At 49.9% G+C, this 23,786-nt stretch overlaps 1 protein-coding gene across 2 annotated transcripts in view; it reads left to right on the plus strand.

The window, feature by feature from the left end:
• MINDY4 (MINDY lysine 48 deubiquitinase 4) overlaps positions 1–23,786 on the plus strand; it is a 121,246-nt gene that overhangs the window by 56,530 nt on the left and 40,930 nt on the right. For both annotated transcript variants that reach the window (XM_055115820.2, XM_008958894.4), the window contains exons 6-10: positions 1,221–1,279; positions 9,224–9,330; positions 11,766–11,882; positions 13,326–13,414; positions 23,049–23,150. In XM_055115820.2, the coding sequence (XP_054971795.1) occupies positions 1,221–1,279; positions 9,224–9,330; positions 11,766–11,882; positions 13,326–13,414; positions 23,049–23,150 (474 nt within the window). The remainder of the gene's footprint in view (positions 1–1,220; positions 1,280–9,223; positions 9,331–11,765; positions 11,883–13,325; positions 13,415–23,048; positions 23,151–23,786) is intronic.

The raw sequence follows: 23,786 nt of genomic DNA on the forward strand, positions 1-23,786 counted from the left end.
AGTGTCGACTGCCCCTTCCACATCCCTCTAACCACCCCTCTATGCCTTAACTCCTCTTTCCAGCTCATTCTTCCACCAGTCCCCACAAGAATGCCTGTAGAATCCTGGTGGTGTTGGGCAGAGGAGTTTTGTGGTTTTGAATTAAGGCAAATGACTTGACTGAGTTGAGGAGGACACATGGAGGATGAGGACTGCCTGGGAGGGAGGGTGAGGGAGTTCTGTGTTCTAGCGCCAGTGAGAAACCTGGAGTCTGAAGAAGTGTGTACTCAGAGATTTGGTACTGTGCGTCCTCTAGCTCTTCCATTCACGCCCCTTCATACATCTTCAGGAGGAAACCAATTCAATGGAGTGCACCAGGGCAAGATTACGATTGTTACTTCAATCATATCTTACCCTGCAAGGATGTTGAAGGAAAATATATTTCAATGCCACACTCAAAAGAGCTGTCACTTTTTAACATAGTAAATGGGTTTTCAGAGAGTGATGTAATATTGTTATTTTTAATACATTCTGTTTAGAAATGATTTTACTTTAGTTCAGGTCAATGTATGCTGGAGAACAGAAAAATCTAAAGGGAGCTTTAGAAAATGCTCCCTCAAAGGGTCCACCCTTAAAAGGTGGACCCTTTTAAGAAAGCTCTGTGTGCACATACCTGAATTTACAAATCAGAATCACAGGGCAATGTTTTAAGTAACAGGAAGATACAGGAGGGTTCCTTTAAACACTTTGGTGCATGTCAGAGGTTTCTTATAAATAGCTGCTGATGGCTTTACAAGAAAGCTAGGAGAGAGGAAACAAACAAACAAAAAACATAGAGATGAGATGAACAAATTCTGGGCAATGATGACAAGAACTCGATTTGTTTGTGTGTGTGTGTGTGTGTGTGTGTGTTTCCCAGAAGTATTGCAGTGAAATTGGTGAGATAGCCTACATGCAGTGCTTGGCAAATGCCAACCTACAGAGCTGACCATCCTGTATTGGCTGGTGTATGAGTCTCTTTGTGAGAACACAGAATCGACAAGCATCATGGGGGCTATTTGGTCCCATCCCATGTGGAACCTGTGGCTGAGAGAGGGGGAGTATTCAAGGCACACAGAGGCAAGGCCAAGACTAGAGAGACTTGTCTCCTGAATGCCTGTCCATCGCTCTTAACAGTCTTCTCTGCCGTTTACATTTCTCTGTCAGTCTCCTCTGGTCCATTGATATTTTCTATTTTCCAGGAAAAATCAGTTGCTGCCGTCTGACAAGGTGGATGGTGAGCTGGGTGCCCTGCGGCTCGGTAGGTGCAGCGGGTGCCTCTGTGCTGTGCCCATCGGGGCCCAAGGGGTCCTCGTTGGCTCTGTCTGGGAGATGGGTGGTAGGGGGCCCCTTTCCTTCCACCTGACCTCAGCAAGTGGGGCCGGTCAAGTGAGTAGAGCAGACTACTCTCTCTGATTGATGTCTTCTACTGCTTGCCCTTCTCTCCTGGGGACATCCTTGTAAGAAGACCAGTCATTTCTGGATCTACACTGTGGGGCCAGAGAAGCTCTTTCTGCTTTTGGTATTTTTTTAGGGCCATTCAGTAATGGCCTCTTAGTAAGTTAACTAAGGTCTCCAGAAAACAGTTCTCATTCAGAGTATCAGTATAGCTGTGGCTGGGAAGGCCCATCCTTTTTAAAAGTTTATCAGTGTATTATGGAGGCATAAGACACAAACAGTGAAGGCATTAAGTGTACAACCTTAAGTGCCCTGGTCTGCATCTTCACTTCTGTGTACATCTGTGTAACTGCTCTCTAAGATCAATATAGAGCACATTTCCTTCCACTCTTTAGTTTTGAAGCAAACTTTTCTTCTCTCTCTTTCTGTAATTCCCTACTCTCCAATGACATGCATTTGCAGGGTTTTGCAGAAGCAGCTAGAGACTGAGGATGTTGAGACCAAGGACTGGCCGTGAGAGGATGAGGCTTGAGTGCTGCCAACATTTGCTCCTTTTCTGGAGCCAACAGTTTACCTATTACACCATTTGGGCAGACAAGAGCTGTTCACATGCTCTTCATCTCCCTTTTGAACTCTCCCTTTTAAACTGAAGGAAGAAAGCAGTGCCCCTATTTAGAACTCTCTTGTGTGAGACGTGTAGTCTGACAGTTTGCTTTGATGAGATTGAAAGAAAGGTGCAGGCCTCTGAGCTGCGGAGGTGGAGGTGGGGGTTTGTTTACTCTGCCTAACTCATCCTAGAAGTAGCAGATCCTCAGAGCTCCCCAGATGGGGTAGATGTCTGTGCATGGCTGTGCAGAGTACAGCATGGAGTCAGGAGGTGCTGGCATCCAAACCCTTTTTGTGCACCACTGCACTTTAAGATTTTGCAGTGAAAGCTGCTTGTGTTTGGACACAAGAAAAGCGGTTCCTGGTCTTCAGAACCCAGAGAGCTTCTACTGGAAGGAAGGCTGTTAGCAATTCTCAGAAGCAGCTGTTTGAAGTGTGTGTGTGCATGTTTTCTGGAGGGAGGCCGACCCCTCTTTGCTAATGGCTCAGCTAATGATTTAGGAAAGGAGAAGAAGGTGAAGGATAGGAGGCCATGGAACCCAGTCACAGAGAGAGTTCATGAAAGGAAAGGAAGGAGAAGTCTTGTGGGGGCCAGGGGGTTGGGGGTTGAGCAGTTCAGAATCAAAAATCAAATTTGGTTAGAGGAACAACACTCCTTCTCCACCCCAGTTCATTTTACTTTGGTTCGATTCAGTAAACTCTTGTCAGCAATTACCTGCCAGCGCATATGCAAGGCTCGGTAGAAGGCAGACCAAGGTGAATAAAAGGTGGCCTTGCCTTTTTGGAGGATGGGGTGGGTAGGACAAAGGAAGAGAGGTATCTTCCCATAGCAACACATGAAGCAGATGCCCAGCAGTGCCTAAGTGCTTTAATAAGCCAGGTTCTGTGATGGGTTTCTGTATTAGTCTAGTCTCATGCTGGTAATAAAGACATACCAGAAACTGAGTAATTTATAAAGGAAAGAGGTTTAATTGACTCACAGTTCAGCATGGCTGGGGAGGCCTCAGGAAACTTACAATTGTGGCAGAAGGGGAAGCAAACATGTCCTTCTTCACATGGTGGCAGGAAGGAGAAGTCCCCAGCAAAAGGGGGAAAAGTCCCTTATAAAACCATCAAATCTCATGAGAACTCAGCATTACAAGAATAGCATGAGGGTAACTGCCCCCATGATTCAATTACCTCCCATCAGTTCCCTCCTATGACATGTGGGGATGATGGGAACTACAATTCAAGATGAGATTTGGGTGGGGACACAGCCAAACCATATCAGTTCTGGAAGCTTCCATAGTGTGTAGGTATTTAATCTGGACTCTGAAGAATGGGCAAGGTCTTGTCAAATAGCGATGTGGAAGGAGCCACATGGGCAAATGCCTGGTGTATATATGAGAAAGATTGGCTGGAGGTAATGGCCCTGTTGGGGAGGATGTGGGGGTCAGTGTGAGATGAGGCTGAAATGAAGACTGGGCTGGGCAAGATGATTTTGAGTGCTGTGCTAAAGAGCTGGACAGCAAGTCATTGGGCAGAGATTCTGTGCTAGTGAGATACCTAGGGCTGCGCATTTGGGGGTTATATCTGGACTTAGGTGTAGAATAGACTTTAGGGATACAAGCTTAGATGTTGGGATACTGGTGAGGGGCTCTTGGGATAGTCCAGAGAAGAGGTAATGAGACCCCTCTTACCTGGGAAATCCAATGGGTATTTCAGGACCTGCCCGAATTTCACCTGTTATAGGAAGTTTCCCTGAGCATTTATAGCCGAATTAATTGCCTCCCTCTCTGCTCTGAAAACCCTTGCACTCGTTCCTTTTTCAGCACTTACTAGGTTATGTTGTAATTTTTCAGGGAGCTCTATCTCTCCCTTGGCAGGGAGCTGCTTGAATGAAGGGGTGGGGCCTTAGTCATCTCTTACCTCTGTCCCACATCATCCCTAGTACATCATGGGTGCTAAAGAATGCACTTGCTGAGCAAATAGAAAGATAAGGACATATTCCTGTAACAGTGGAGAGAGAAAGGCAACAGGGGGGCAGGATACGAGACATTCTGGAGGCAGAGTGATCCAGAGGCTGGACCGGCATGGTGGGTGAGAGGGGGTGGAGGTTTCAGCCTGGGGCTCTGGTAGAAGGGTAGAGGAGAGATGGGGTCTTTTATTGAAACTGAAGCCAGGAAGGGTTCTGAGTTTCTGGTGTTGGGGCACTTCCAGAAGATATCTTGTGGTCAGTAGGAAATTCTGCACAGGCTCCCAGAAAAAAGCTGTGTGGCCCATTCTCCCTATGGAATCTTCCTGTGAACATCATTCCCCTTGGTATCTTTGACTCCCTATGGAAATAAAATCCAATTACTTTATACATACGTACATGTATCCTACAAAAAGCACATAAAATAGTATGGGAAACAAAACCCCTTGCTTCTTTTCAATCGGACATTTAAACTAGGACCTTAGAAATAGCATTCTCAAACCACTGACATTTACAGATGGCTTTGTCTTCCTGGCCAACATGTCGTTCTGGAGTGTTTTGTTTTTCCCTTGCATGGCATTCCCACCACATCTGGGCCCGAGGCCTGCTATATGGTCCTAAACCAACTCCCTGCACTTGGGCCAATTCCTGCCTGTAGAAGCCAAAGGAGTTTGCCTTTTCCAAGGGGCTCACTCTGGCCTATGCTCCATTGGCATCTGCTTTTCCTGGGCCCCCAGCCTTCATTCCCAGATTTACTTCATGGGACCCAGGCAGAGCATGTTTCAAGCCTGGATCCCTCCCTGACAACCTCAGACTAAATAGAAACCTCTAAATAGGCTTAAATACTGTCACTTTGTGCCTCCAGGAAACAATCTGGCTCAAGGCATTGCAAGAAACCCTTCAGGGTCAGTCCTCCAGTAATCTGGAATCACTCAGGTTATCCTGCCCCTTTGTCTGGGGCCTCAGATGTCTAAGGTGGAATTAATCACACATCTCTTTTCCTGCAGAGAACATTCTCAGTGTTGGTCTTTGCAAAGCCTGCCTATCTGTCTTCTTCCCTTTCTTCCTTCCCACCCTTTTTTTTGAGATGGAGTCTTGCTCTGTTGCCCAGGCTGGAGTGCAGTGGTGTAATCTCAGCTTACTGCACCCTCCACCCTCTGTTTCCTGGGTTCAAGTGATTCTCAGGCCTCAGCCTCCTGAGTAACTGGGATTACAGGCCGGTGCCACCACGCCTGGCTAATTTTTGTATTTTTAGTAGAGATGGGGTTTCGCCATGTTGGCCAGGCTGCTCTTAAACTAGACCTCAGGTGATCCACCCACCTTGGCCTCCCAAAGTGTTGGGATTACAGGCATGAGCCACTGTGCCTGGCCCCCTTCCCTCCCTTTTACATTTCCCTCTCTCCTTCCCTTTCTCCCTCTTAACTTTCTTTCCTTATTTATCTTTAGCCCTACCCCTTATACTCTTATTACCTTCCTTTCCCATAAGCAACCATTCTCTTATGCTTAATCTGTATCTTTTTCTTGTGTATGTTCTTGCAAAATCTATACTGTTTTGTATGCATCATTTTTACTTGACATAGATAACATTGTGTTATATATCTCATTTGGTTTCTTACTTTCTCTACCCAGCACCATGTTTTTAAGTCCCATTCTTGTTGCTGGGTAGACATCTGATCTTTGTTTTAGGTTATTTATGTAAGGCCATGGTCATAGGGTAGCTTTTCAGAGACCCTAACTAAGAAACTGTATTAGTCCATTTTCACGCTGCTGCTAAAAACATACCTGAGATTGGGCAATTTTCAAAGGAAACAAGTTTAATAGAGAACTCACAGTTCCACGTTGCTGGGGAAGCCTCACAATCATGGTGGAAGGCAAGGAGGAGCAAGTCACATCTTATGTGGATGGTGGCAGGCAAAGAGAGAGCCTGTGTAGGCAAGCTCCTGTTTTTAAAAGCCATCAGATGTCATGAGACTTATTCACTATCACAAGACCAGCACAGGAAAGAGCCACCTCCATGATTCGGTTATCTCCCACAGTGTCCTTCCCACAACATGTGGGAATTATGGGAGCTACAAGATGAGATTTGGGTGGGGACACAGAGCCAAGCCATATCATTCTGCCCCTAGCCTCTCCCAAATCTCATGTCTTCACATTTCAAAACCAATCATGCCTTCCCAACAGTCCCCCAAAGTCTTAACTCATTTCAGCATTAACCTAAAAGTCCACAGTTTAAAGTCTCATTTGAGACAAGGCAAGTCCCTTCCACCTATTAGCCAGTAAAATCAAAAGCAAGTTAGTTACTTCCTAGATACAATGGGGGTACAGGCAGTGGGAAAATGCAGCTGTTCCAAATGGGAGAAATTGGCCAAAATAAAGGGGCCCAGGCCCTACGCACGTCCAAAATCCAGCAGGGCAGTCAAATCTTAAAGCTCCAAAGTGATCTCCTTTGACTCCATGTCTCACATCTAGGTCATGCTGATGCAAGAGGTGGGTTCCCATGGTCTTGGGCAGCTCTGCCCCTGTGGCTTTGCAGGATATGGCCTCCCTCCCAGTTGCTTTCATGGGCTGGTGTTGAGTGTCTGTGGCTTTTCCAGGCACATGGTGCAAGCTGTTGGTGAATCTACCATTCTGGGGTCTGGAGGACAGTAGCCCTCTTCTCGCAGCTCCACTAGGTGGTGCCCCCGTAGGGATTCTTTGTGGGGCCTCCATCCCCACATTTCCTTTCTGCACTGCCCTAGCAGAGGTTCTCCATGAGGGCCCCGCCCCTGTAGCAAACTTCTGCCTGGACATCCAGGTGTTTCCATACATCCTCTGAAATCTAGGCGGAGGTTCCCAAACCTCAATTCTTGACTTCTGTGCACCTGCAGACCTCAACACCACATGGTAGCTGCCGAAGCTTAGGCCTTGCACCTTTGAAGCCACAGCCTGAGTTGTACATTGGCCCCTTTTAGTCATCACTAGAGTGTCTGGGATGTAGGGCACCAAGTCCTAATGCTGTACACAGCACAGGGACCCTGGGCCCAGCCCATGAGACCATTTTTTCCTCCTAGGCCTCCGGGTCTGTGATGGGAGGGCCTGCCATGAAGACCTCTGACATGCCCTGGAGACATTTTCCCCATTGTCTTGTGGATTAACATTTGGCTTCTGGCTACTTATGCAAATTTCTGCAGCCAGCTTGAATTTCTCTTCAGAAAATGGGATTTTCTTTTCTATTACATTTCTTTTCTGTTGCAAGTTTTCCGAGCTTTTATGCTCTGTTTCCCTTATAAAAATGAATGCCTTTAACAGCACTCAAGTTGCCTCTTGAATGCTTTGCTGCTTAGAAATTTCTTCCACCAGATACCCTAAATCATCTCTCTCAAGTTTAACGTTCTGCAAATCTCTAGGGCAGAGGCAAAATGCTGCCAATCTCTGCTAGAACATAACAAGAGTCACCTTTGCTTCAATTCCCAACAAGTTCCCCCTCTCCATCTGTGACCTTATTGTTCATACTACTATCCGCATTTTTGTCAAAGCCATTCAACATGTCTCTAGGAAGTTCCAAACTTTCCCACATTTTCCTGTCTTCTTCTGAGCCCTCCAAACTGTTCCAGTTTCTGCCTGTTACTCAGTTTCAAAGTCACTTCCACATTTTCGGGTATCTTTTCAGCAGTGCTCCACTTTACTGGTACCAATTTACTGTATTAGTCTGTTTTCATGCTGCTGATAAAGATACTCCTGAGACTGGGCAATTTACAAAAGAAAGAAGTTTATTGGACTTTAAGTTGCACATGGCTGGGGAGGCCTCACAATCATGGCAGAAGGCAAGGAGGAGCAAGTCACATCTTATGTGGATGGCAGCAGGCAAAGAGAGCTTGTGCAGGCAAACTCCTGTTTTTTAAAGCCATCAGATGTTGTGAGACTTATTCACTATCATGAGAACGGCACAGGAAAGTCCCACTCCCATGATTCGGTTATCTCTCACTGGGTCCCTCGCACAACACATGGGAATTATGGGAGTTACAAAATGAAATTTGGGTGGGGACACAGAGCCAAACCATATCAGAAGCATTCTCATCTAAGTTCAGATTCATATTTAAATTCCAGACTTTTTTCCCCCAGCCCAGCGGTAGAATCTATCTGCTTGTTCAGTGACCTGAGTCTCTAGAAGTTCCCCTTGTGCTGTGGCTGGGTCTCCCTGGGGAGAAAGGAGGCTGTAGCATAAGATATAAGCTGTGTGTCCTGGGAATGGTGGCCTTTGATACCACCCCCGCCCACATAGGCCCACTCTGGCAGGCCCCTCTAGGGAGCTGGATTCACAGAGCCAAGCCCTCAGCTACCCTCTGGAGTTCACTCTGCTCAGCCTTGCCGGCACCATTGCCTTGGCATTGTTTCTCCCTGGGTCCTTTATCACTGTGTTCTGGTGAATGCAGTGGCAGCAGGTGTAATGACAAGGGGGCCTTAGCTAACTGGGAAGTCACAGCTGGTGCTACCAGAGACCCAGGTGGGACCCTCTCTAGGCCTCAGTTGTCCCACTATGAGAAAACAATATCTGGAATATGGCTTAAGGTCCCTGCTGGAGGTCCAGGACAGTGGGATGGTAGAGTTACTAGGAGTCACTCTCTCTGCCACTTTCCATTTGATTGATTTGGGGCCAGTTACTTAACTCCTCTAAGCCTCAGTTTCCTCATCTATAAGTGGGGGTAATGATAATTACTTTCTCATAAGGCTGTTGTGGAAGAAGGTGATCAAATTCAAGCAGTCAATAAATGTAAGTTACAATAGTGATTATCTGCAATAATTATTTTATCAGCAATGGTTCCATTTTCTTTCCCAGTCCTGTCCTCTTCACCTTTGTCCTTGGGGGAATGATCTTTTGAGTCATGCCCACCTTTTGTAAGAAATGTGTCTGAGCTAGGCTTTCCTGGTCCTGGTTCGATGGCTTAGGGCCCAGGCACTTGTTCCACTGTATGTCCATGCGTGGAACTTTCTAGGGGACCAGTAGCTAAGTCTCACTCGGCAACATCCTCGTGGTATGAACAGAGCAGGGTTGTGACAAGGAGCGTGGACTCTGTTGATCTGGTTGCTTTCCTTCCGCTGAGGGTCTGGGAACTTCAAAACAGAGCTGGGGTGAATGAATGCGGGGAGGAACCCTCCTTTCACTCAAACCTTCTATAAACTTAGCAATGTCTGTGGTGTTCAGTGACTTCATGTTCTGTTCTCCGTGAGTCATAACGAGGGGCTCACATGGCCATGGTTTTCTTTCAGAGGATGTGGAGGATGAGTTGATAAGGGAAGAGGTCATCCTGTCGCCAGTCCCATCAGTGCTCAAGTTGCAGACAGCATCAAAACCAATCGACCTCTCAGTAGCAAAGGTAAGTGTAAGGAGACTCCTGGATTAAATGTGTCTTGATTTGAATGGATATGGATGGCGTGATTTTGGTGTTTCTGCCCCAATCCAGCTCATTGTAATCTCTTGGTCATTGTTGAAATGGAAATTTGGGTGTGATGTAGAGGAAAATGTGAACCGAGAGTCAGGAAAACTGCAGTCTAGTCCTGGCAGCTCTCATTCCCTCTCCAAGACAAAAGGTGAGGGAGGAGGTTATGTCCTCCCCTCCAAATACCGTGGGAATAGAGCTGCTTCATCATGTCCCTGTGGGCACCGTTAGGGTGTGATGGAAATGGTCCAGTTGTCCCCATTAGAGCAGCACTGCTCCTGTACTGGTCTCCTAAGCCCTGGCCAGGTTGCAGTGAAGGAAGGACAGGGAGGTGTTAACAATTCTTCAGCACTGTTCAGGTGCACTCCCTTGGCCACTTAAAGGGCCCCGTGGTCACAGGGGACCAGGAGCAGGTTCCTGGCCACAGCAGCCTCCTCTGCAGGGGTGTCTGGGATTGCTCACCATGCTCGGCTACCAGGGTGGCCTCACCACTCCCGTGACCAGAGGCTCCTGCAGGATGGAATGTCATTCCCGCTGTCCTCTTCTGGCCTTTCACCAAGATCCAGGAGGGAAAAATAAAACTCCTAGGGACACAGCTGACTTCCTTCTCTTCCTACTTACTACATATTTACTCAGCATACAAATCAAAGAGCAAAATATTTTTCTAGAGGTTTTGTCCTTTCATTTCCTTCCCCTCTCCTCCCCTCTCCCCTTCTCTCTCATATCTCCCTCTTCTTCCATTCTCTCTTTTGAAGCTACAGAGGGTCAGATACACTTAAGTGGCCCCAAACCTGGGAGGAGGTGCTCTGTCATCTGTCACCATGCAATGAGTCTTTGCAGAGCGCACTTATGCTTGGGGCAGACCCCTCAGGCTCCTAAAGACTACGCAGCAGTAGCGTCTCCAAAAGCAACTGGAAAAAGTGAGGCCTGCAGAGAGAACAGGAGGACCCAGGGCACATGGCCTCTGGAAAGCAGAGTCCAGGTTCCCAGGCTCTGTTGACCACACTGTGCCTAGCGGGAGCTGTCATTCTGAGCCCTGACAGATGAATCCACACATCCTTTCTCCTGTGTGCCACCAGCCCACATTTGATGACATGTGGACAAATGCTTCTGTCAAAGAGATTTTTCCTTATATTTAATGAAAAGGAAAAAAAGAGCTGATTCTGGTGGAAAATAATGAGTCTGTAGGAAAGGTCTGACCGAGAGATGGGGTGCAGGGAAGTGGCTGTAGAATCCACCTGCTGGTCTTGGGGCTCACTCAAGGCTTCAGAGACCCCCTCAGATGTAAAACCATGGCAGAGAGAGGGCGGGCCCATCATGAAGGGAGTGGGCGGGGACATGCTGCCTTTCTCATCTGAGGGCCTGTCCATGGGGAAGGGATTGACCATTCTGGGGGCTCTGGAGGGTGATGCGTGGGTTGATGGGAAATGAACAGTGAACTCATTATCAGCCAGAAGTCTGGAGAAGACAGCCGTGAGAAAGTAGAGGGGCTGCCTTGAGAGGTGGTGGGAACCCCTTCACTTGGGGGTTGGGATGGTTCAAGCAGAGTTCACGGGGGACCACTCATGGGCGGCATCACAGAGGAGGTTCTTACGCATGGTAGAGAGTTGTACTAGACCAGGAGTTGGCAGGTGTTTTCTGTAAAGGGCTCAATAGTGTATTTTTGGCTTTGCTGGCCGTGTGATCTCTGCTGCACCTATTCAACTTTGCCATCATGGTATGAACGCAGCCATGGATGGTATGGAAACAAATGGGCTTTGCTGTGTGCCAGTAGAACATTATTTACAAACAGGTGGTGGGGGCAGATTTGGCCTGTGGGTCACAGTTTAGTAACCCTGCACTAGAGCACTGGCTCTCAAACCCGGCGCACTGTGGAATCACCTGGGGGAATCTTAAAACTACTGATACTGGAGTCTTACCTTCAGCAACTGGGGTTTAATTGGCTGGTGTGTTTTCTGAAAATCAAGATTGTTTTTAGGAACTTCGTATCCTAGATGGTTCTAATGTGAGGTCGAGTTTGAAAACCCCTAGTCTTGCCTGTGGAAGATCAGAGGACCTCCAAGATCCCTTGCAAATCTAAAATTTTGTTTCTCAAGGCCCCTGTAAGGAGCTTACAAAGATTTTGGCCCATGTCAGCACAGGCTAGCTTGGTTTAAAGATGTTCCAGAGGTAAGACCCTCAGGATTGAGTTTCTCTTTCATCAAATATAAGAAGAATGAGCTTGAAAAATAAAAAGAAAAGAGATGAACCATGCTAGAAAATGGACTTCCCTGCTAGAATTCAAGAACAACTTCTGCAGGAATATGCACACTGAACATCGTATTGTTGCTTGCTTTTAAAACAACCAGTAAAACTCTCTCTTCTTTTTATAGGAAATAAAGACCCTTCTGTTTGGTTCCAGCTTTTGCTGTTTCAATGAAGAATGGAAACTTCAGAGTTTTTCCTTTAGTAACACAGCCTCATTAAAATACGGCATAGTGCAGAACAAGGCAGGTTGCTCCTAGGTTTCCTTGGGACCTTTCTGCTGGGCCATCATGCATAGGGGTGGGTGTACCTCCCAGTTTTGGTTAATCCTGTGAGCATTAGCTGGGCTATTCTGGACCAGCCAGCCCCACATGTGCTGAGTTGTCACTTGGTGCAGGCACTTCAGATGTGGCTGGTGCAGCAAGAGCTGGGGAATAAGACCCTCTGCTTTGGAGATGTTCAAATTGAACATGGATTTAAGGAGCACTTGCTGTGAGTGGTGCAGGTGCTGGGATCCTCAGCAGGAGAGAGAGCAGTAGGAGGCCTTCAGTCTGCTTGGGGCCACTAGAGGGGCCTTCTTAGGCTGATCATTGAGAGATTCACAGGATTTTGCAGATAGAGCTGTAGAAAGGGCACTCCAGGCAGGTGGCAGCATTAATGAAGGGGAGGCGGTTTGAAAGTCTAGGGGCTGCATGAAAAGGCAGAGGGATCAAGTGTGCAGAGCAAGTGCTTGAAGAGAAGGATGTAATAGAAGCTGGGCCAGCGGAGGCCAATGGTTGCAGGCCTAGAACATGGCTTTTACCCAGTTCCCACATTATACTCATGGGCAGAAAATAAGCTAAACCCAGGATCAAGAATCAGCAGATGAGCAGGGCAGCTTGGTCCGGTTCAGTTTCTTAAGCCCCAGGAACCTCCCCTACCACACACTGCCTGAGGTCGAGCCCCAGGACCACCAGCTTCTGTCCCTCCCTCTTGTGGCCAAACTCAGCTGGTCTTCATGACCACCCCAACCTGCCGTTCAGACAATCCTTAAACCTGGATGAGGTCTGTTTGTGGTGTTCAGTCCCACTAGCCTTTGCCAATGTGTCCCAGGAGTCAGATCCTGTGCTAAGCCCCGTGATGCCTACAGAGATGAGCTCCTCAAGAAGCCTCTGCACCACAGGGTGGGAAAGGACAAAGATACACCTAATGTGGTGCTGAAGCAGGCCACAAGTGGGGCAGAAGAGAGCGCAGAGCTCACGTAACCACAGGCTGTTGAAGGGGCTCACTGCCAGCCGAGATGGTCAGGAAAGGCTTCTTGGAGGAGGAGGACTTTAGGATGGGCCTTGAAGGCTGGGTAGACAATTAACACCCTCAACCTGTAGACACAGAAACATTTCCCTAGATGATAGAAAACCTATGGTGATGTCCTTGGCTTCACAGCTGACTGGTTATGAAGAGTCACTTTCCTCCCGTGACACACTGCCAACTGGCCCCTTCCCCTAGGAGTGGACAAAGGGTCTTGTCACTCCCTCTCTGTGGCCCAAGGTTAGTGTGTTGTAGAAGCAGTTGCCACATCAGAGGCCCTTCTGTTGCAGAAGGTAGGGCCCCTTTACTCTATCAGGTGGGTTCTGGGGTGGGTTTGGGTGAAACCAAAAACTCTGCCCCAGGCCAGTTCTCACTGGCAGCAATGGTCTCATTCTTTGCAGGGTGGTCCTTGCGGAGTCCTGGCAGCTGTCCAAGGCTGTGTCCTACAGAAACTCCTGTTTGAAGGAGATAGCAGAGCCGACTGTGCTCGGTAAGTCAGTGCTCTTTCTGGCAATATCTTATTTTCCCAAGTCTTCCCCAGAGTGTCCAGAAAAAACAAGCAAGGAAGCATGTGTGTTCCCTGATATTTCCTGTCTTCTGCAGGTCAAGAAAGGAGAGGTTAATGGCAGCTAGCTGACAAGGCCTGCGCAGACCAGTGTTAAGGGGACTTGTGCGCGTTTGTTTCTGAAAGCGGGGAGGGTTCTCAGTGGTGCTCCACCTGGGAAGGGGCTGCAGGAACGACATCAAAACCAATTTCCCCTCCTCAAACGGCAAGCTGCCCGAATCCCTTCCACCCACCAGGTCGACCTGCTGACCTTTTGACTGAGTCCAGGCCTCCCTTCCCTCCCCACGCTATCTCCCCTCTGCCAACATTCATAACCACACATTCCAGGCCGCCCCACAGATCATCACTTCCACTCCCTGCAGCCGTTCAGTTTCCATTTCACACATTAAGTGTTTGCACATGAGTACCTTGTTCTCATTCATTCAGCACACATTCCTGGAACATCTCTGTGCAGGCACAAATGATACAGGGGAGAATTAGATGAGTTCTGTCCTCTCCAGAAATGCTCCATGAGGTTGAGAGGCAGATAGAAAACCCCAATCCCATACCATCGTTGGTGCCAAGATGAAAGGATTGGCAGGGCACTGGTGGGGCTGGAGGCGAGGCCTCCTTGAGGAAGTGACCTGCCTCTCTTTCCCTCCCTGCAGGCCCGGTTACCAGCTTGTACCGAGTCACCCTCAGAGCTACAGAACTTCTGGCAATTGGCCTTTAAAAAAAAAAAAATTAGTTAAAATATAACATATACACAGTAGTTATACTATATGTGTTCTGCTCAATGAATTATCACAAAACCGCACACCCATGAACACATTGTCTAGATTAAGAAAAAATATTTCTAGTACTCCAGAAGCATCCTCTGGTACCCAGCAGGTACCCCTATTCTCCTGAAGTTATATTAATAATTAAATGGATTTTAAAACCATAGCTTAATCTTGCCAGTTCCTGAACTTTATTGAAAGGTACTTGTTCTTTGAAATAAGCATTTGAGAATCTTTTTTAAAAAAGCCTAGGTGTTACCCAGACAACAAGACCCATTTCCCATGCATTCCTGGGAACGACACTGTTCACTAGGAGAGCCATCCAGCCAAGCTTGGTACTCCAATGAAACACATTTCACCAGCACGGATGATTTTTCCTTAGATAGGGTTCAAGTGAAGGTGGCTTTTCATGCTTGGCATCTTAAAATTTTTTCCAATGGTTTTGCACAGTAATAATTGAGGTGTTTCCTCTCCAACCAAAAATGCTAATCAGAAGCACAGCAATGTAACACTTCCGTGGCAAGATCTCACCTGTCCTTGTTCTTCTCTCTGCTTCCCCTCCCCTTTGCTCTCCGGTCTATCCTTTGTGGCTCTTGTCTGTACAGGATCATGCCCCACTGCCTGCTCTGGAAGTTCAGCCCCACAAAGGGCTGGGAGGTTTGAATGTCATGGGCAGAGACCCTGCCATCAGCTCTCCCTGGTGGGCTCAACACAGTCCTGTATGCTCAGGAATGCTCTTGACTGGGTGGAACTTTGCTAAGTAAGAACCGCTGGCTGCCCTCAGAGGGTACAGGGATACTGAGCACATATGCACCTACCTACCTACCTACCTTCCTTCCTTGCACTGAAAAAAATGTGCAGAGTGTGCTTAGCAGGTCCTTAGCAGGGATACAGGGCTGAACAAGACACATACAGGTGCCCTCATGGCACCTATGATTGAACAGGAGAGCCAGACAGGAACAGGTGGTTACAGGGGACATGCACGGTGCTAAGGGTTCATCTGGACATGAAGTGGCTCAGGGCGGGCAGCCTGGTGGACTGACATTTTCATCTTACGGAGATAGGAAGGATGGACAGAACCGCTGATTCCCCTTCATATGCATCCTTGCACACTCTTATTCCCCCTCAAATTGTTTTCACCTTCCCAGCAAATATTCTCAAACACCTTCCTGAGCCCTCAGGCTCTGTGCTCAGGCGCTGTGCCTGCTGGCTCCTCTCATCGCACAGAGGCCACATCTTTGTGGAGGCCTCCTGGGACCTCCCCCATTAAGATAAAACCAGGCCCTGCCTCTAATAACTCCGCTGCCAGCTGGTGCTCTTGCTCATCGATATGGTTACCTGTCCACATCTGCCGCCACCTACTACTGCCCACCCCACTCCAGAACACAAGCCCCGTGAGAAGAGGGACCTTCCTGAGCTGGTTCACAGCCAGGGCCCTGGCATCCAGCCCTGTGTCTGGTCCACAGAAGAGGCCCTCAGAATTTTTGTTGAGAGAACACATGGACAAATGAATGAGTTATCCAAACAGGGAGGGGAGGCAGAATGGTATTCCAGTAAAGAGAACAAGATGTGCAAAGCCTGTGGGCAGTGAGAGGAGTGGAGGAGTCACTGGGGGTGGTTAGGGCAGCATTTGGAGGAGGAGGGTGGGAGCTGGGGTAGTGGCAGGTCAGCGCCAGGCTGCCAGAGGGGCCTTGGGTGCTGCCAGCTGCTTGGATCAAGCCTTGGCCCTTGCAGGAGATTGTCTCTAAACTCATTTCAGCCTAGTGCTCCTTCAGAGTTGCTTTTGAACTTCAACGTGGGCTTCTGGGGGAACTTGTGGATGGTTTCCCAACAGTCAGGACAAGGCATTTAAGCATGTTCCAGGAAGAGCCGACTCTGCTCAGGGCACAAGGCAGACTTGGTTTTTGTTACCCCACCCCCACCCCACTAAGGGGATGCGAGAGCTTCTATATCCCCCAGGCCACATCCATGGGGTGGAAGCCCACTGCTGTCCACACCAGGGAGGGAAGCCAGGCCTTAGAAGGCAAAAGCCATCCAGGTTGGGATCCCAAGGGGGTGTCTGGGTAGAAAGAAAACTGCTAAGCTGGAGGAGTGAGGTTTTCTATCTGTCATTGCCGGCCAGGCAGGTACCTCCTAGCTGCAGGCCAAGGATGGTGCAGCCCAGTGGGTCCTGGGGCTGTGGGGGTGGGCAGAGGAGGAGGGAAGAAGGAGCTGCTGGCCTCTTGGGGGTCATCATGTGTGGAGGTGTGCCAGGTGCCAAGGAGCCAGACCTTATGGGGGGGCCTGCCTGGCTGGACCAGAGGAGGTCTGTGCCATGCAGCTGGGAGAGCACGGCCTGCTGGCCAGGGCCACCTTCTCCAGTGAGCCTGGAAGGATTCATGGTGTAGGAGAGTGACCTCGCTTTTGTTTGGAGCCCTGCAACTCTGGGTGCTGCTTGTAGCCTACCCCCTGGACTGGGTGCTGCTTGTAGCCCACCCCTACCGGCTGCTGCCCCATCACAGAGGTGCTGTGCTGTGCAGGTTGAGTGAAGCGGTCTGACTTCCTGCTCCCACAGACCTCCTAGCAGGCCTCAGGGGACATTCTTCAGACTCCCCTGAGAGGGAGGAGTGGAGAGCCTGGCTTAGTTATGGAGCTCGCTGAAAAAGCCTCAGGGGATTCAGGCAGAGTTGTCACAGGGAGACAAGCTGGGGAGGCCCAGAGACCGTCTCCCCTGACCCCAGCAAGGACTCGCCTCCTCCTGATGATGGGCCCTGGGCAGCAGGCACCAGATGCCCTCCCCAGCCCTCCCACCCCAGTCTCCTCCCACTCTCCTGCACTGGTCCTGCCTCAGGTCGCAGGTAGATAGGGGTTGGGGAGGAAGAACCCTCCTGAGGACAGGTTAGGGCTTCTGTCAAGTGAAGACCCGGAAGACCAGGGAGTGAGGGCCTGCTGTCGGGGGCCTGGAGAAGAGAAGGGAGGTGGAGTCCATGTCACTGCTTTGCCAAGGCCCTGAAGGTCAGAGGCTACAGAAGGTCGTCCTTGCCAAGTGGGTGGGTGTCTAGCCTGTAGATGTTGGTGCCCAGGCTGGGAGGGGGAATGCCTGGCTTTGTGCCCCTCAGCCACCCTGGGAGAGGGGAAGGGTGCTGAAGAGGGTACCAGACCGGGTCAGGACCTGGATTATGGTTGTGTGGAAACAGGGCATCACTTTCTCCGTTTGTGAACTAGGAATAGTCATCTCTGGCTTGCCTAAATTGGACTCAGTAAGAAAATGCAAAGTCCTTTGTAAATCTTCAAGGGCTCTACAAGTGAGTAGGGCCATTGAACTCAGCCTGCCATGGTACAGATGGGGAAACTGAGGCCCAGAGAGGGAAAGATGGTTGTTCAGGGTCACATCTGGCATTCCTGGCAGAACCAAGACTGGCACCTGGTGCCCCTGTGTCACATTGTGCTGCTGTGCCCTGCAAGAGGCATGGAGCAGTGGGGGCCCAGGGAGGCCAGGAGGAAGGCTGAGGGCTCTGAGTTTTAGACTTCCATCGCTGGACACCCACACAGACTCCTAGGGACCAAGGGGTGGCTCTGTTCATGAACGGCTTCACGGTGGAACCTCCCCTTTGGCTTTAAGTTAGAAAAGATGAACACAGAAGAGTACAGAGAGCAACATAGCAAACACCTACAGAGCCCCTGCCCCACACGAGCAAAGGGAAACACTGGGTCACGTGGGCAGGAACCTCTCTCAGTCCTCAGCTTCTCGGTTTCATTGACTTATATAGTTTTCACATTGATTGATTGTGTTATTGATGTTCCTTCAAAAGCCATGTGTGAATGGTTGGGTGTGAGGCCTCAGCACTCCCTTTTGACTCTGAAATTCTAGGATTTCAGACATGATCCAGCTTAAAAAAAAAAAAAAAAAAAGGCAAGCTCTTCTGTTCTCTTCAGGAACACCACGATGACCTGCCATCAGCTGCCATCTGCTCTGCGGCTCTGGGGAGCTCAGGCCCTGTGGACCCAGAGGCAGCCCCTGCACTTTCCTGCCTGTGTGCGGGGTCTGCCTCGGCCCTGGAGGCCCCCACCTCAGATGTTGCCCACCACCACTGGTGGGGAAATGGTTCTGTGAAAGCAGATGGAGGATGGGATCGTACCCTCCAGGGAAGTCACGCTGAAATAAAGGCGTCTTGGCAGTGGTGGTGTTTTTTCTGCAGGACTGTCTGGCTTCATTACGACTCATTCCATCAGGCCGGCAGCCGGCCTCTCCTCAGTCGGGAAGGATGGAGCTGGGCGGCAGGACTTGGTGTTTTTCCACTTGAGAAGATGCTGTGCCGGCTTGGCTCACAGAAAGAGATGAAGAGCTCTTGATCCCCCTGAAGGCCTGGAGAGAGCCACAGGCCAGGAACGGCCCTCAGAGGCGGGTGCAGATCTGAGAGTCGGGGAATCCAGGAAGTCCTCCTCTCACTTCCACTTCCCCTCTGAAGTTGGGGAATTCGAGGCCCAGATAAGGAGAGGTGCTTGCCCAAGGCCTCTGTGGACATTGGTAGCAGAACCCATGGTCCTGCAGCCCCAGGCCAGCCTTTCTACCCCCTATTGCAGCTTTTGACCCTGAGAGGGAGCAGACAGGGAGCTCCCCCAAATTATAGACTCTGTACATGGCTCCATGGGCACGTCACAGTGGACAGGTGAGGCTATTTTGAGAAAGTTAGGGTAGAAACATCTCTTTCATCTGAAACACTTGGGTAATTTAGGTAAAAGCAGGATGTATTATTCCCTCAAGATCATTTATTTTCCCTATCTCTAGATAAATGTCTTTTTCCTGCACTTCACCTGTGAGGAATTCGACTCTTAAAGAAACTTCTCTTGGTTTAAGAGCCTGGCCAGGTGCCAGCCTCCTGGGAGGAGTCTGACTGATCAGGAAATGCAGACCTGTTTGTGACCCGGGTTCTGCCAGTGAAGGCGTGCGCTGAGCTATCTGGTAAAGGCCTGGGTGATTCAGACGCAGCACCTTTCCCTGTCATCATCTGTGGGTGCAGGTTCTCACGCAGGCACATACAGCCCTGGCTAATCTGGGGTGGGTTAAATCCACGGTCCCCAGCCTTTTTGGCACCAGGGACCGGTTTTGTGGAAGACAATTTTTCCATGGACTGGAGGTGGGGGTGGGATGGTTTCGGTATGATTCAAGTGCATTACATTTATCATTAGATTCTCATAAGGAGCGCGCAACCTAGATCCCTCGCGTGCACAATTCACAATAGGGTTCCTGCCCCCACGAGAGTCTTATGCCACTGCTGATCTGACAGCAGGCAGAACGCAGCTTCACTGGCTCGTCCGCTGCTCACCTCCTGCTGTGCGGCCTGGTTCCTAACAGGCCACAGACCAGTGCCAGCCTGTGGCCTGGGGGTTGGGAACTCCTGGGTTAAAGACAGAATGGCAGTGTTGGAATGATGCTTTGGGGGCATCTGACCCAGTGTCTGCATTTGTAGGTGGGCAGGGAAACAAAGGCCAGGGAGGGCAGTGGTTTCACCAGAACCTGTGAGCCAGGAATCCAGCCCAAGCCTCTTACCTGTCTGATCACTGTACTTTTTCCAACTCTACTGTGTTTTCTAGAAAACTGTGTCTCAAAAGAGAAAGATGGAGAAGGCCCAGGGAAGAATAGAGAGACTGGCAGAGTTACTAACTGGAAGCCAATGAAAAGAAAGAGGACTTGTGCTTGGAGACATGGTGGTTCAAAGGGGCTGTAAGCAGAGCCTGTAGGATGAGGGGACAGGCCCTGCCCAAGAGCAAGATCTCTTGATTGTGTTACATGGTGCTGAAAAGACAGGGTCAAAGGCAAAGGAGGCTGGTTCCTGAAACCAGGTGCCCACGGCAGTTGGTTCTACTTACCCAAGCTCTCCTTCCTTCCTCAGTGTTTATTTTTTCCAGTTTTTACTAACTATCTGATCTGAGTAAATCACTGTGTCTCCATGCCTCAGTTTCCCCATTTTACAAAGAGGATATAATAGTACCTCCCTCATAGGGTTGCTTTAACAATTTGATGAAATAACATGGAAAGAGTTTATAACAGTGTCTGGCACATGATAAATACTCTATATATGTGTGTGTGTTTTTTGTTGTTTGTTCGTTTTTGTTTTTGTTTTTGTTTTAGAGACGGGGTATCACTCTGTCACCTAGGCTAGAATGCAGTGGCACGATCATGGCCCACTGCAGCCTCCAACTCCTGGGCTCAAGCAATCCTTCTGCCTCAGCCTCCTGAGTAGCTGGGACTGCACATGCCACCACACCTGGCTGATTTTTTGATTTTTCTAGACAGAATCTCGCTATGTTGCCTGGGCTGTTCTCAAACTCCTGGCCTCAAGCGATCCTCCCACCTGGGGCTTCCCAAAGTGCTGGGATTACAGACATGAACCACTGCACCTGGCCACTGTTGGCTTTTAAAATCTTATTTGTTGCTACACTGAGAAGCTTCCAACTGAGAATTACCTGCTTCAGTAAGTTAGTGTAGAAGTGTTTGACAGGGGGTCTCCTTACTTCCAGATATGGAGTTTTTCCAGCGTAGGTGTTCTAGGCAGAAAGTACACTCCAGGCACGATTTTGTGTAACGTCTATCCATGTTGGGGAACACTGGTCACACCTGTGTTGTAGGAAGACACGCCCCCACCCCATGTGTGTGTGCAATGGTGATTGGACGGTGGGGTGAGATGGAGCAAAACTGCTGGTGGGGCACTGGCTGTAACAGCTGAACTGAGGGCAGAACACCCTGGCCTGGGCCACACAGCAGGGGAAGGGTGGGCATGAGGTACTCAGGATGTGCAGTTGACAGTACATGGCCATCATTTGTATGAGAGCAGGGCATGAAGCAGGAGCTGTGGGGGTGATGGAGTCACATTTGCGGGTTCTGAGTCCAGTCCTTTCTCCTTTTTCTGATAAGCTCTGCTTTCCAGGGCCCCCTTAGTCCTTGGTGTGGGCTCTCCTGAAACCTAGAGCAATGTTTTCTCATGGTTGTTTTCATAGTGAACCGTGACCTGGGCCAGTGCTCCCAGCAGCTGGGGCATCCGGTTCGGTGAATGCTTGGTAACTATTTCCTCCAAGGAACATGATGGGCTTCCTGAGGCCAAAGAAGTGTCAGGCAGTAGCTGTTTTATTTTCTTAAGTGCTTGAGTGCTTGTTGCTTGTCTCATTGGATTTGAAGGATTTCCAGTGTCAGAGGCTTGGTGTCACTTTCATATTAGATGTTGGAAATCCACTTTCCCCTTGTCATGGCCCACGTGGGGACTTAATGGTTTCATAAAGACAATAGTCATATGCGCCATTGATTGAATAGTCACCACGTGCCAGCCACTGGTCCAGGGACCTTACAAACATCTCCTTTAAAGCCACGAGGGAGGTGCAGCGGTCATTGCCAGTTTATGGATGAGGAAACTGAGGGGCCACTGTGTTCTGTCACCTTTTAAAGTAATTGGACCACAGCAGCCTAGGTGTAGGTCACTGGCTATGTGTCCCAGGCACCGGGCAGTGACCACATGCTGCCCACTGTGGTGGGCTGGGTTCTGGTCTGGTTTCTTTTCTCCTGTCCTGGAAAAGAGGGACAAACTTCAGTATTCTTCCTCCCCAGCACAGTTCCGCATGGAGCTCAGGAATTATTTGGTGACTGAAGGCAGAAACCCCCCTCCTCTGTATTCCTTTGAGCCCTAGCAGGGTCTTCATCAAGTCCTTTTGTTTGTTAGGGAGAGACCAGCTAGCTTCCGTATGAGTTTTTTAAAAATTTGCAGAATCCAAGAGAAGCCTAGAAGTACACCTCGAAGGAGTCCTGGGAATGTGAAATGGAAAGAAATATGTATATTCGGCTGTTTCCCTTCCCTCTCATTCAGTTCAGGCACCAGGGACCTCTTAGTTACCATTTTTATGATAGAGAGGTCTCTGCCATGTTTGATACAGCTGACTGCCTGTCCATTTGATCCTACGACTGTGTCGTGGCACTCTCTCCTCATTCTGCCCCTCTGACCCTTCTTCCTCTACCTCCGCTGATTCCTTAGAGTTCCACAGGGTTCCACCCTTGGCCACGGTCTCTGTTTTTCCTCATTCTGTCTCTGGGAAATCTGTGCCCAGCCCCAGCTGCTCTCTTGGGCTTTCTACATGTCTGACAGCCTTATCTAAAGATCTGAGTGCATCTCAAACTCAGTAAGTCTGAAGTGTGGCTCTTTATCTTCTATCTCCAGCTACCTCTTCCCAGCCACATTGTCCTTATTTTGCTTGATGGCACCACCGTGTGCCCACTCAAAACACAGAGCTCATCCTTGAATCTGTCCTGCCACTCATCCCCCACTCTCTGTGTCTAAATGTCCAGCAAGTGAGGCTGCTGTCCCCTTGGCCCTGGCAGTGAAGAGCACCTGCCTGTACATGCTACTGACTCCAGGGGCTTGGAGGTGGGCATGGCCAGGGCCAGGGCAGGGTCCTGAGATGGCAGTCATTCCCGAGCACTGCTGGCTGGGCCTCCCAGTCCCTGCCAGAACTCATAGCACTTTCTCTCACACACTTCTGGGCCCCACCAAGCCTGCAGAGCCCTCTTTGCTCCTGTGGGCCCTTTCCTCTGCCTCCTCCTTCACCAGCCCCACCCAGGGCTTCCCACTTGAAGGCACCTCCTTTGGCCCTCAGCTGTGGAGACCCCTCTTTCCTGGGCTTTGCCTTGGGGCTCCTGGGCTGCAGGTGGCCCCTCTGCAGGCCAGAGAAAGAACAGGCCATCTGCGGAGGGGGCTGCCTGACCACACTAAGTAGAGCTGCACCATCTCAACCTTGTGTCCACATGGGCATAAATGCCTTCCTTTTCTTGTCCGCAGGGGACTGCAGCCTTCAGATGCCCACCGGACCCGCTGCCTCGTCCTGGCCCTCGCAGACATTGTGTGGCGGGCAGGGGGCCGAGAGAGAGCCATTGTTGCACTGTAAGTGGTTCCGAGGTCTGTGTTGCCGTGGCTCATCGTCTGCTGGCAGCTGCCGGCAAGCTGGCTGTGTATGCTCCTATCCTTGGGTCCTTCCGTTACCCACCCTGTGCCACATGCTGGGATGAGCCCTGCAAGTCAGCCTGATGTGCTGAGCAGCCGCAGACTCAGGGAGAGCCCTGGCCTTCCATGCAGCCCTGCGATGCCCTCTCTGGGCTCCAGTTCTCATGTTGGAAGGCGTGTTCTGTCTGCCCTGCCTTCCTCCTGAGGAGCTCTGGGGTGACCCCTCAGAGGAAGCCTCTGACCCCTGCAGCCAGCTCCTCTCTATAGTTCTCTGATCTGGAGGCCTCAGGAAATAGCCCCTCAGGTTGAGTCAGTCCTGACCCCACTGTACTGCTCTTCCCAGTCCCCAAAGCACACTGCCATTTGCTCTGTCACTTGGGTCCCCATCCCATAAAGACTCAGGGAGGTGAGGTGGAGCCCAGGCCCTGGACCCAGTTATCCTGACCCGCATCGTCTCTTCACCGCTGGCCCCATTCTACTGCATATAACCCACATGTAAGGTTTGCTGGGTCTTCAGCCTGATCCGTCAGAGTGGAAGCATCGCTGTCCCAGCTGTGAGGCTAAGTGGTAGTATAA

This window comes from Pan paniscus, chromosome 6 (genome assembly GCF_029289425.2).
Source record: "Pan paniscus chromosome 6, NHGRI_mPanPan1-v2.0_pri, whole genome shotgun sequence".
Taxonomy (NCBI): Eukaryota; Metazoa; Chordata; class Mammalia; order Primates; family Hominidae; genus Pan; species Pan paniscus.